Source organism: Salvelinus alpinus, chromosome 3 (genome assembly GCF_045679555.1).
Source record: "Salvelinus alpinus chromosome 3, SLU_Salpinus.1, whole genome shotgun sequence".
Lineage (NCBI taxonomy): Eukaryota > Metazoa > Chordata > Actinopteri > Salmoniformes > Salmonidae > Salvelinus > Salvelinus alpinus.
In genome coordinates this window covers 90,382,446-90,396,050 of record NC_092088.1, presented here as the reverse complement: position 1 = coordinate 90,396,050, position 13,605 = coordinate 90,382,446, and the positions used below count along the sequence as shown (strand labels likewise).

Sequence of the window (13,605 nt, the reverse complement as noted above, 5' to 3'; positions counted from 1 at the left end):
TAGGGAGGGATTTAGTGAACTCGTCCAATAAGAAACACTAATTTTGTTCTCTGTTACAAATCGTTTAAAAAATGTTTTCCTTGCTTGCCCTAATGAATGATGCTTGGGCCTGGTTCCCCACAGAGATTACCCAGAACTCTGGCAGGGAGGGATCAGGGATCAGGGATTAAAGCTCATTTGTCATGAGGAATTGCTTTACGCGTTGTAATTGTAATTCCTGCTGTCTTGCCTGCCAACACAGTGGGCGAATGGATGGTCAGCAGCTTGGCTCAGTCACCCGACTGAGAGTTACCCTGGTCCCAGATCTGATTGTACTGTCTGGTGTGACAATGACCAAAGGAATTGACAAGACAGCACCAACACATCTGGGACCAGACTGTCTGAGAGTCTATGAAGCAGAAACATTAAAGGGCTCATTAGTGATTAGTTACTCACTTTCTGTCCAAGGGGACCATCAGGGCCTTCATCTCCAGTAGGGCCAGTCAAACCCTGCAGAGAGAGGAAGAGAGGAGAGAGAGACCAGGCTTCACTAATCCATTACATTTACATTTAAGTCATTTAGCAGACGCTCTTATCCAGAGCGACTTACAAATTGGTGCATCAATGTAATCCAATGTCAGTAGGAGATCAGCTGTACGCTAGAAAACCATAAGAGTTAGTTGATACCTTTTCATAAGCGATCATAACAGAATAGCTTTCTCTAAGAAATGTTTTTGCAACTTTACAAACTTTAAGGTGTGCTTTAAGCCTTCCTAATCTCATAATAATTCCAGCTGTGTATGTACATGATGTCATAAAATAAGTTGCGTACAACACAGCTAATGGGGTGGGAGGAGCTCAGAAGTAGGCGTGTGTACGTGGGCAGGGCTAAACGATGCCCCTCCCACAAGGAATGAATCGGTAAACACTGTGCATTAGTAGAAACGGGTATCCAGTACTTTTCAGCACAGCTTGACAGAATGGCAAAGCTCTGAAATACATGCTCTTTTCCATTCTCTGACTTATGTTGGCATTTTCAAAATAGTTTCAACAAATGCTTCCTTGGATTATATTGATTTAAGATAGATCATGTTAGGTTTGAATAGACGGTGGCATCTAGTCTGGAATAGGAATGATCTCCACAGACACCACGGTCAGGACACTGAGAGCATCTGAGACAAACTGAGACATCTCTGTGAGACAGTTAACTTACTGGGAGAGTGGTTAACCCAAACCCACATTCCTCTGGTCCAACTCAAACAAGATCCATTGACAGGTATCATTCCACAGCAGCCTGAGGATCCTCAACTGGAGAATGGAGACTGGAGACACCCACAGCACAAACACTGCTGGGTACTGTTTCACTAAGGCTTTACGGGCGTGAGAAAAAATATTGCCAAAATAATAAAAAACACTTCACAGCAATCATTTTCTGGACAAAAATAATATCCAGTTGAACATGTACACGGAGTATAAAAACATTATGAACACCTGCTCTTTCCATTTCACAGACTGACCAGGTGAATCCAGGTGAAAGCTATGATCCCTTATTGATGTCACTTGTTAAATCCACTTCAATCAGTGTAGATGAAGGGGAGGAGACAGGTTAAAGAAGGATTTTCAAGCCTTGAAACAATTGAGACATGGATTGTCTATGTGTGCCATTCAGAGGGTGAATGGGCAAGACAAAATATTTAATTGCCTTTGAACAGGGTTGGTAGAAGGTGCCAGGCGCACCGGTTTGTGTCAAGAACTGCAACGCTTCTGGATTTTTCACTCTCAACAGTTTCGCTTGTGTATCAAGAATGGTCCACCACTCAAAAGACATCCAGCCAAGTTGACACAACTGCGGGAAGCATCGGAGTCAACATGTGGAATGCTTTTGACACCTTGTAGAGTCCATTCCCTGACAAATTGAGGCAGTACTGGCAAAAGTGGGGAGCAACTCCATATTAGGAAGGTGTTCCTAATGTTTGGTATACTCATCCACTTTGATATCTCATCCGTATGCCTTTGTTCACACTCTATAGACCTACTAGTCACTTTGATATCTCATCCGTATGCCTTTGTTCACACTCTATAGACCTACTACAGTCACTTTGATATCTCATCCGTATGCCTTTGTTCACACTCTATAGACCTACTACAGTCACTTTGATATCTCATCCATATGCCTTTGTTCACACTCTATAGACCTACTACAGTCACTTTGATATCTCATCCGTATGCCTTTGTTCACACTCTATAGACCTACTACAGTCACTTTGATATCTCATCCGTATGCCTTTGTTCACACTCTATAGACCTACTACAGTCACTTTGATATCTCATCCGTATGCCTTTGTTCACACTCTATAGACCTACTACAGTCACTTTGATATCTCATCCGTATGCCTTTGTTCACACTCTATAGACCTACTAGTTACTTTGTGAACCTACAGCAGAAGTGTGACTGAAATGCAAACTACGTACAAAGTGATACATGAACCATGTACACTTGATAGTATGCTTTAGGATATTAATATAAACTAATATCCTAGGAGTGTTTTCCTAACCCGCTTTTCTCCCTCCAATTTGGATGGAAGCTACAGTTAATTAAGTGCAGGCCTTCCTTCTCTCTGCCTGAACAAAAAGGCTGTTGTGTTACAAAGGAAACTGTCAATTTCTTAGCCTTTTCTTTGCTCCCGAGTGGCGTAGCGGTCTAAGGCACTGCATCTCAGTGCTAGAGGCATCACTACAGACACCCTGGTTTGAATCCAGGCTGTATCACAACCGGCCGTGATTGGGAGTCCCATAGGGCCGCGCACAATTGGCCCAGCATCGTCCAGGTTTGGCCGGGGTAGGCCGTCATTGTACATAAGAATTTGTTCTTAACTGGCTTGCCTAGTTAAATAAAGGTTACTATAAAGGTTAATATATAAATTTGGCCTGCTTGAAAATTCTTCAAATTTTTCTCCAATTGGCTCCTCTGTTGGGTAAAGATTGATTGTCTCCTCTGTTGGGTAAAGATTGATTGTCTCCTCTGTTGGGTAAAGATTGATTGGCTCCTCTGTTGGGTAAAGATTGATTGGCTCCTCTCTTGGGTAAAGATTGATTGGCTCCTCTGTTGGGTAAAGATTGATTGGCTCATATTTTTAAGGGTAGAAGGTGTACATATTGAGAAGTTCCACCTCCTAGCTACTGTACTGCTGCTATAACCTGAGTATGACAGTCATCATGACTAGTTCACTATTACTATCATCAAAGATAACAAAAAAGGCGCCAATGACGACAAACAGGAAATTGAAGGCAGAGGATGAAACAGGATACTCACATCATCCCCGGGCTCGCCTGGCAACCCTGCTGAGCCTAGTTTACCTGCATCTCCACCAGGACCCTAACAACACAACAACACAACCACAATAGAAAGCATAACAACAACAGCATTACAGTCAAATACAGCAGAATTACTAGATGATAATGACATAGTATTGTGTCAACAATAAAATAAAGTTTATAATTACAGCAGGGCCATCCTCTCCGTCGTCTCCCCTCTCACCCTGAAATAGAAAAAGGCCTACATGTGAAATGCACAGATAAATATATATCTATATATATTCACATATGTAAACACATGTGTTTATACATAATTGGTCTAATTCTAAATCTTCAGCATGCAGCCGGTTTATGGTTGTAAAAAGGGTTGTGCTCGCCCACCGTACAAATCACATAATCGCATAATTATGAACATGTGTTGGGATGATTGTGATAGTGACATGAGGTGAGCACATCCCATCTTACAAATCAATTATGAACATGAGTTGTGATAATGCTCTTTATCATTTGGAAGATAATTCAAGTTAATAGAGGAGAGAACTTACAGCGACACCATCAATTCCTGGGACACCTCCGGGTCCTGGAGGGCCGACGGGGCCTGAGGCCCTCTGGACAAAGAGACGGTCAAACAAGGCAATCAGCTATCGATATCATTGCTATACATAATGAACATCTGTATGGGACATACTGTATGTCTGAAAATGAAGGAGAGGCAGAAGTCTCCTTTAGGCTTAGCCAATAATAATTCATTCAAGGAATAACAGGTGCATAATTGCCATAGCAAAGCAAACATAAACACCAACACAACTGAAGCAAATACCCTTCGTTCTGAGAAATATGTTCAATCCATGTGATAGTAGCTACCCACTGGGCACAGACATCAATTCAACGTCTATTACATTTTGGTTCCAACGTCATTTCATTGAAATGATGTGGAAACAGCTTTGATTCAACCAGTGTGTACCCAGTGAGTACATGATGTAAATAAATACTGTATGCTCAGTAACAGTCACCCAGTTACAAAAATGAAATGATCATCCTTTGATTTGTTTCAGTATTTCTTATAGAACAACTTCACTTACATGACTAGACCAACTATAATCTGGCCATTCTGCTAGTTGATTCCACAACAATAAATCCATGAGAATAACATCATGTAGATACACTCACCTGAAGTTCTGCTTCATCAACCTGAAAGCAGAGGTACACAGAGAAGGACTTACTTGTGTGGAGCAAATAAGGACAATCTGCACCAAAAGTACCCAAAAAAGTGGCCCGCGAGCCATGGTCTCTCCTGCTCTTCCCTCTCCCGGACAGCAAGAACGGGTAAAAATGTTTTCCTTTTTCTTCGATGAGTTGGGTTGATGGACCCCCGACAAAAAAAGTCACCCAACTGAATCCGTTTCTACCAACTGAACCGCCAGAGGTACCATAGGCATCAAAGCCTTATGCATATTCATGACCTGCTTAGTTATAGGAAGTGATTGGCAGAATTCACGGACTGCGCCAGAGAACAGACTGGGAGGGGTTATTATGGGTACAGAGGGCAAATGGAAAATGGAAAATAATAGCGGGCAATTTAAATGGCTTGGGATTTATTGAACCACCTGTTTAGTGGTTCATGTTGTTTATTTACAATGGTTGCCTGGGCTAGATAATACCAGCCTCTTTACTGGCTATTTTGATCATTTAGTTCAGTAATTTGACAATCGTTGCAGTCTGTTTTGTCAATGGTTCTTACCGACGTCCTGGCTGATAGGTCATTGCAGGTCTGTGGTCGCCCCACATCACAATGAATGTGCATCGATTGGAGCTCAAACTGAAAAATAAACACATTAATAATAATCACTCCGACATAAGTCACATTCCCAACCTATATATAATATAATTGGCAAAATAGTGATCGTTAAATCCTTAGTTATCGTCACCAATCCTCAATCGACTAAACCATCATGTAGGACTAATCCTCACATCACATGCATGATTCTCAACTAATCATAGTAATCTGACACTAACAGTAAGATAACTACTGATTGTAATGTTATTAATATATCTTTATTGTGACCACGAATAGAGTGAACCTGCCTGATGATAAATCATTTAAAAAAATACATCCCAAACCACTTGGACAATTATTATCAAAGGGCAATTACGCGCGATATTACGCGGACTTTTACTCTGTGATTTGGTTTTGGGACTATATTACAAACATCTCCCTATAATATTACACTGCCATCATAGAAACTTTGCCTGGTCTTCCCTAGACACAGCCAGGTCATCTTCTGGACTAGAACCTCTGTGTTACAATTCCCACTTATTTGTAGAAATTGACATGGCGGAGCGCCACGCATTCCTTATAGGCCGCATTCGGCTAAAAAGTCCCTCTCGGAGTAGGTCATTTACAGTAAAACTCTCCAATGTAGGCTAGAGTGTATGCCGAAAAACTAGGTTTGAATATTTGGAGTGGCCCTGCCGTTACTCACTATTGTGCCTTAAAGTCCCAAACCTCTTGTACTTGCCGTAGGACTAGCCTTATGAAAGGAGGCTAAGCACAAGTTCACAAAACAATCAACTTACTGGCACTGCTAAAACGGGGTTATCCTTCAGCTTTCCAATCAACGTGTATCCATCCAGGTTGACTATACCTCTCTGGGGTGTGTTCTGAGAGTCCACCATAATGCAATCCACGAACAGAATTACAGAACGCTTGCTTCAGTCTAACGGCAAGCTGCTCTTCGCCGTTCAAATCTTGCATTTGCCAAATATTCCAGTTCTTGGTTACGGTACTGCCGTTCATTCGTAAAACTGTCACAAACGCAAATTCCTCCGGTAGTCCAAAGGGATACGCTGATCTGAAACATGGAGAGAAATAGTCACTTATCTTGTACATATTAGCCTTTGATAAATTGGCTAATATCGCCAATGCTAACATCGCCATGCATAGTAGGCTATTCATCTACATGCTTTACACATCGAGTCCAGAGTAATTTACAAAAAAAGTGTATATAATTGTAGTTAAATTATACACAAGTGATGCTATGGCTAAAATAATGTATACTTCTCCTAAAGTGAGCAGTGGCCCTTCCTGTGGCCTATTAGCGCGGGAGGTAGCCCAGCGGTTAAGAGCGTTGGGCCAGTAACTGAAAGGTCGCTGGTTCGAGCCAACTAGGTGAAAAATCTGTCGATGTGCCCTTGAGCAAGGCACTTAACCCGAATTCCTCTTGTAAATTGCTCTGGATAAGATACTGCAATGTGCTGCGAGTTACCCTGATTCAGCACCATGGACAGGGACATGACCGGTAGATGGCAGTGTTCACCAATACTGCAGCTCTCTGGCCAATTACTGCAGAACCGTTGACCTACAGTATATATTTAATTGTACTATTGTTCCTGGGGTTCTCCCTAAGATCTGGAAAGTGGCACCGTCCAATCTCCAAATGATCTTGCCTTTCCAAACTTTTAGAATCCCTGACCAACTGTCAGCTAAGAACTTCTCGTTCTATTCTTAATGTGAATATAGTTTTAAACCTGGTCATACTGTAGCACCGGTTCAGCTGATACGCTCCTTTTAGATAATGTGTTAAGTTGCTTGGATCATAAAAATCATTGTGCTGTCTTATTTATAGACATTCCCAAGGCCCTTGACACTGTTGAACATCACACTCTCATTTAAAGGTTGACTGAAATCTGAATCAGGCTTCTTGCAAGTGGTTTGAAAATGATCTGTCAGACAGGGTACAGTGTGTGATTTCTGATGGTGTCAAGTCTAGGTTCCTGGATATTAGGAAAGGTGTACCACATGGGTCGGTATTGGGACCTGTTCTCTTTACTTTTTATATACATAATATTGGTCTATTTGTTCAAACATTTTAAAATATTCATCTGTATGCAGACGATCCTGTTATGTATGCCGTTGCCCCAACTGTAGACCAGGTGTTGTTAGAGCTGCAATCTGACTTTGTTGCCTTACAGAATGCCCAGTTTATTTTTTTTAAAGTTGGACTTAATGTGGGCAACACTAAATGTATGTTTTTCTCTAATTCTCACACTTTTTTTCCCGATGGACTATATATTTATTAATTAAATGGTTCTCCCATCAATCAGGTTCCTGCCTATGAATATCTGGGCTTTTGGATTGACAAGGATTTATTGTTTAAAAAACATACTGTGACAGGTAGCCTTGTGGTTAGAGCGTTGGACTAGTAACTGAAAGGTTGCAAGTTTGAATCCCCGAGCTGACAAGGTAAAAATCTGTGGCTCTGCCCATGAACAAGGCAGTTAACCCACTGTACCTATGCTGTCATTTAAAATGAGAATTTGTTCTTAACTGACTTGCCTAGTTAAACTAAACTTGTTAAAAAGCTAAGATTTAAAGTGGGCTTATTTTTTTGAAATAGATCTTGCCTCTACCTAAACAGCAGGAAACAGATTGTACAGTCAACTTTCCTGACAGTTCTTAACTATGGTGACACAATACCCAGAATGCAACAAGCAGCCACTAACTACTCTTAACCCTTAGGATGCTGTCTACCATAGTGCCCTTCACTTTATCACAGATGACAGTTTTAATACTCACCACTGCATCCTGTATCAAAAGGTTGGCTGGTACCCATTGAAGTCCCGTAGATCAATTCATTACTCCCTTTTTTGTTTACAAAGCTTGTTTACAATTAGATGTTCTGGTGCTACTCGGGCAGTTTAGAGTGTTAATTGAATACCTAGTAGCTGAGGACTGTAACTGTTTTTCATAAATGTTGTGTTTGTATTGATTGCCGTTTTGTTTGACATTGTATTGGTTGTTGTATTGCTGTGATCAGGGCACTCTTGGGATTCAGACCATGGTCTCAATGGGTTTTCCCTGAATAAATAAAGAATAATCATTTTATAATAATAATACATTACATCTACAGCACTAGCTGCCCACTGGATCTGTGCTATTTACCTTGTGTTAATTCTGAAGTTGAATGCTGGCCCTATTTTATAGGCAACATGTTGAGAGGTTGATCCAGGCCCCTTTTGAACTGTTCCTCTTCTGGCCAGCTCAGCAATGTGAAACTGGGACATGATATAAAAACCTGTTGGTAGGATAATGTACATTAGGGATACTTGTTGGCATGGATAGTTTTAATTTGTTTTTTTAAATTGTTTTTTTATCTCAGTAGTTTGAACTCTCACCTGGGAAACTATCCTCTCCGACCTTAATCGGAGGACACAGGCCCTGCTCAGTTTGAATGTCAGCTCCAGAGGAAAAAGACACCCCTGCAAAGAGGAAGAGACAGACTGACTTGTCTTGGCTGAAGTAGGATATGTATGTGTGTGTGTGTGTGCGTGCGTGCGTGCGTGTGCACATCCAAGTGCCCCCTTCTTCCTAGCCTGCACCAGTGCTGATTGCCTTGTAGCCTGACCTTCACACTGAAAGAAGCTGCTACTGCAGTGATTACAGTACGTGGACAGACAGACATCCAATCACCCATCCAATCATCCAGTGTTTGGAAAGCTGCTGCACTGCTGTACGTAGCCCTGCTGTGAGCACTGAATAAATATTATCTCTGAGTATTGGTTGTTTCCTCTTAGGCCTTACACCCTGGCTCGAGACTTGGCATCTTGGCTCACTGATGCAGTCCTACCTAGCTGCACCATTGTATCAATCAGTTTCTTACCATCATGAAATGTTGAATTAAGAACTGTTCAAGAGTCACATCATCATCAATTGGGAATTCACATCGCCTATACATTCAGCTTTTGCCAGGGTTTAAGAAGATATTTAAACGCACTACTCTATTGTCTGTATGTCTTCTACAGAGTATTAAACAATACTTACTCTGCGAGTGAAGGCCTGTGCTGAGGCATTGTGGGATCATATAGCATAACAAGTAGAGGAGGACCTCCCTAAAATACAAATGGCATGTCATCACAGATGTTAGGAACGCAGATGTTAGGGACACAGATGTTAGGAACGCAGATGTTAGGAATGCAGATGTTAGGAACACAGATGTTAAGAACACAGATGTTAGGAACACAGATGTTAAGAACACAGATGTTAAGAATACAGATGTTAGGAACACAGATGTTAGGAACACAGATGCTAGGAATGCAGATGTTAGGTTAGGAACACAGATGTTAGGAATGCAGATGTTAGGAACACAGATGTTAGGTTAGGAACACAGATGTTAGGAACACAGATGTTAGGAATACAGATGTTAGCAGATGAATAAGCCCTCTTTGTACCAAAACAGAATTCTATATATAGAATCCTATATCATCAACAGCAGGGTTCTGCAACCCTCTTCCTGGAGAGCTACCGTCCTGCACGTTGTAACTTCCAACCCTAATCTAGTGCACCTGATTCTAATCATTAGCTGGTTGATAAAATGAATCAGGTTAGTTACAACAGGGGCTGGAGCAAAAGTCTACAGTAGGGGAGCTCTCCAGGAACAAGGTTGGAGACCCAAGATCTACAGATTTGCAGTTCAGTTAAAAATGTATAGCCTAGTCTGTGAACTTTAATACATGAATGACTGTATAATAGCAGCATGCATGCATAATGCAAAGCAATACCTACATACATCAATCAATAAATGAATGTTTACCTTTTGAATCCACCCATTCAGTAGGCCTTTAGCAGGTTTTTTGTGGTTGGAAGAGTCTGTCCACAGGTCCCAGCTGTGTGAGGAACAAGAAGAACCTACAAAATAACACAGCTGGTAAGACTGGCAAACTGAGGAGGTTTTCTTTGAGGCGTGACTTATACTGTTCTCTGGGGGTGGGGAGTGGTTAAACACTGTACTAGGGTTAGTATCCCATATCAAATCAAATTGTATTTGTCACATACACAGTTTACAGCAGGTATAAAAGGTGCTCCCTCAACAGTGCAGTACAATATCAATATCCATAATAATCAAAAGTCAAGAAGTAGTAAGAAGGTATTATGCATAGTAATAAAACAGTTATGTACACAATCAGATATACAGTATAAATTATGAATGTACTATGTCAAGTATGACTGTTTTTACAATTATAAAGTGGATAGTGTCTTGGTCACACAGGTGAATAAATAGTGTATAAATAGAACAACAGCATTGACTGTGTGTGTGTGTGTGTTAATGTGTGTGTGTGTTAATGTGTTTGTGTGTTAATGTGTGTGTGTGTGTGTGTGTGTGTGTGTGTGTGTGTGTGTGTGTGTGTGTGTGTGTGTGTGTGTGTGTGTGTGTGTGTGTGTGTGAGAGAGAGAGAGAGCTTCTGTGAAAGGGATGGCTGTATGGAGAGTCAAGGCAAATAGTCTCTGAGCAGATAGACAGCTAGGCTTAGCTGCTCAGCAGTCTGATGGCCTGGTGGTAGAAGCTGTCTCAGAGCCTGTTGGTTCGAGACTGGTTGCTCCGACACAGTTTGGTCTGGTGGTAGAAGCTCTCGGAGCCTGTTGGTTCGAGACTGGTTGCTCCGACACAGTTTGGTCTGGTGGTAGAAGCTGTCTCGGAGCCTGTTGGTTCGAGACTGGATGCTCCGACACAGTTTGGTCTGGTGGTAGAAGCTGTCTCGGAGCCTGTTGGTTCGAGACTGGTTGCTACGACACAGTTTGGTCTGGTGGTAGAAGCTGTCTCGGAGCCTGTTGGTTCGAGACTGGTTGCTACGACACCGTTTGGTCTGGTGGTAGAAGCTGTCTCGGAGCCTGTTGTTCTGAGACTGGATGCTACGACACAGTTTGGTCTGGTGGTAGAAGCTGTCTCGGAGCCTGTTGGTTCGAGACTGGATGTTCCGACACAGTTTGGTCTGGTGGTAGAAGCTGTCTCGGAACCTAGGGTGGCCCATAGGGTATCTATAGGGTGGCCCATAGGCTATCCATAGAGTATCCATATGGTATCCATAGAGTATCCACAGGGTATCCCATAGGGTATCCATAGGGTATCCACAGGGTATCCATGGGGTATCCACAGGGTATCCATGGGGTATCCACAGGGTATCCATAGGGTATCCACAGGGTATCCCATAGGGTATCCATAGGGTATCCACAGGGTATCCATAGGGTATCCATTGGGTGGCCCATAAGTTATCCATAGAGTATCCATAGGGTATCCACAGGGTATCCATAGGGTGGCCCATAGGCTATCCATAGGGTGGCCCATAGGGTATCCATAGGGTATCCCATAGGGTTGCCCATAGGGTGGCCCATAGGGTATCCATAGGGTATCCATAGGGTGGCCCATAGGTTATCCCATAGGGTATCCATAGGGTATCCATAGGGTATCCATAGGTTATCCCATAGGGCTCTGGTCAAAATAAATGCACAATAGGGTGCCATCTGGGACATACTCCATGTCTTTATCACATGCATTACCGTGTACATACAAGTCAAAGATCAAATTAAAGTAGAATGTAAACAGACTATTGGCTCCCAATATGATATATTATTTTGTAGCCTATAGCCTGCAGTAATGTGTAATACATAGCCTACATCAGGGGTAGACAACCTTGTTCCTGGTGTGCCACAGGTACTGCAGGATTCTGTCCCAGCTAGGCAGCAAGCTGAGCTGAGCAACGTAGTTAATTGATCAGTTCAGTGAGGGCCTAAATTCAACACACTTCGTCTTCCAGGTCGGTTAAATCATAAACATGAAGTTTCTGCGGCCCTCCAGGACCAGGGTTACCTACCCCTGGTTTACACTATAACATTACAGATATCTTTGGGAGTTGCATCATTCCTTTTTCACAGTATCCAATAGGTGTCAGAGATCACATGTAATCAGAAAGTTAACAGAGTAGTCTAAAGACTACTGCACGTCTGCGTCTGCAAAGCGGCCAGGGCTTTTATGGCACAGGTGGTCGCCACCCTACAGGGTCACTGGTTCAAGCCCTGTTCTGCAAGTTCCCCCTCAACCACTATAATAGATAGGAGTTATAAAATATGATTTCACATTTACCCTGCCATGCCTCATCTCCAACCATATCCAGATGGGAGGGGTGTACCAAGCAATCCATCTAAACTCAATCAGTGAGGAATCTGGATCTGTCATATCAGTCCTAACAATTACCACTCATAGAGAATGATAGAGGACTCTTCTTTGTATCTGTCCTATTATGGAGTCTGTGAGCGAGCCATTGAGGCCATCTCCATTTTGAAGTAGTCCATTTTCAATGAGGTGATAAACAAACTGAAAGTGTGCATACTACCACCTTGAGTGTGTTTGAACAGCTATAAAGGCATGGTTGGGGACTTACTGCCACCTGCAGGTATGGAATATTTGCTCACAGGTATAATTCATTGGCTGATCCCTCCTGATAACCTGGATGGCATTGTGTGATCCCTCCTCAACACATAGGAAGTCCCACCCAGTAAACAACTTAAATATTGAAAGCCCTCACTGACCCTGCCAATGCTAAAACAGGCTTTTGGGCACTAGAGTCCTCTATCATTCTCTATGGTACCTGAAAGAGAGTGACTCTCCATTTGGGCTGATCTTTAACCTGCTAGCACCTCCCCTGGTAAAAGGGGAATAAGGCAACCTCAGAGTTACACACAAGGATACTTTATTGACACACACACACACACACACACACACACACACACACACACACACACACACACACACACACACACACACACACACACACACACACACACACACACACACACACACACACACACACACACACACACACACACACATACACACACACACGGATGAAATGTACATGGGAAGGTAGTGGAATGGTAGTAGTTCTGTACTGGACAGAAAACAAGTGTAATGAATACATTGTACATACGATATGATAGCAAGAGAGCAATGGTAATTGTAATGAAGGACTGTATAAATGGGTATGCTACCAACGATACACACAGAGGCAGAATGCAATAGGCAATAGTAAAAACTATAAAGATCAACAAGCAATAATTATATACATGTTACACACTCACTTTGTGCTAGTACACCATCCCACATGTCCAAAGAATTATGAGTGAGTCCAGCTGTTGTTGTGCAGGTCAGAGATGAGCTTGCTGGTCTCTCTGTGTCTGCTTGAAGGAGACTGAGAGAGAGAGGCAGGATCTGGGGATCTGGAACCAAAGATGTGATTGGCTGACCTCACTGTGTGATAAGGCCCCTGGCAACCATGAGCCCTAGCAAACAATCGGTTTGGCTATGGCCAGAGGTGTGAAGGGCAAGTTCATGATTTGACCTCGGTTAATTTCCGAGTTCCCAGATGTCTTGAAAGCACCAAAAGAGTCACTGGCAAGGAGGTCAGAGTACCACTTGACAGGATCTGCGCAGCAACTGCGCAGTTTTTATGTTCGAGAACGTGCGTGGTCGCTTCCAGTGT

At 42.5% G+C, this 13,605-nt stretch overlaps 1 protein-coding gene across 1 annotated transcript in view; it reads right to left on the bottom strand.

Moving 5' to 3' along the window:
• Positions 1–4,709, bottom strand: part of col9a1b (collagen, type IX, alpha 1b) — a 32,247-nt gene extending 27,538 nt beyond the window's left edge. The window contains exons 1-5 of the mRNA XM_071394463.1: positions 4,518–4,709; positions 3,840–3,902; positions 3,483–3,518; positions 3,293–3,355; positions 436–489 (exon numbers count right to left, since the gene is read on the bottom strand). Of these exons, the coding sequence (XP_071250564.1) occupies positions 436–489; positions 3,293–3,355; positions 3,483–3,518; positions 3,840–3,902; positions 4,518–4,580 (279 nt within the window). The 5' untranslated portion in view covers positions 4,581–4,709. The remainder of the gene's footprint in view (positions 1–435; positions 490–3,292; positions 3,356–3,482; positions 3,519–3,839; positions 3,903–4,517) is intronic.
• Between the last annotated feature and the right edge of the window lie 8,896 nt (positions 4,710–13,605).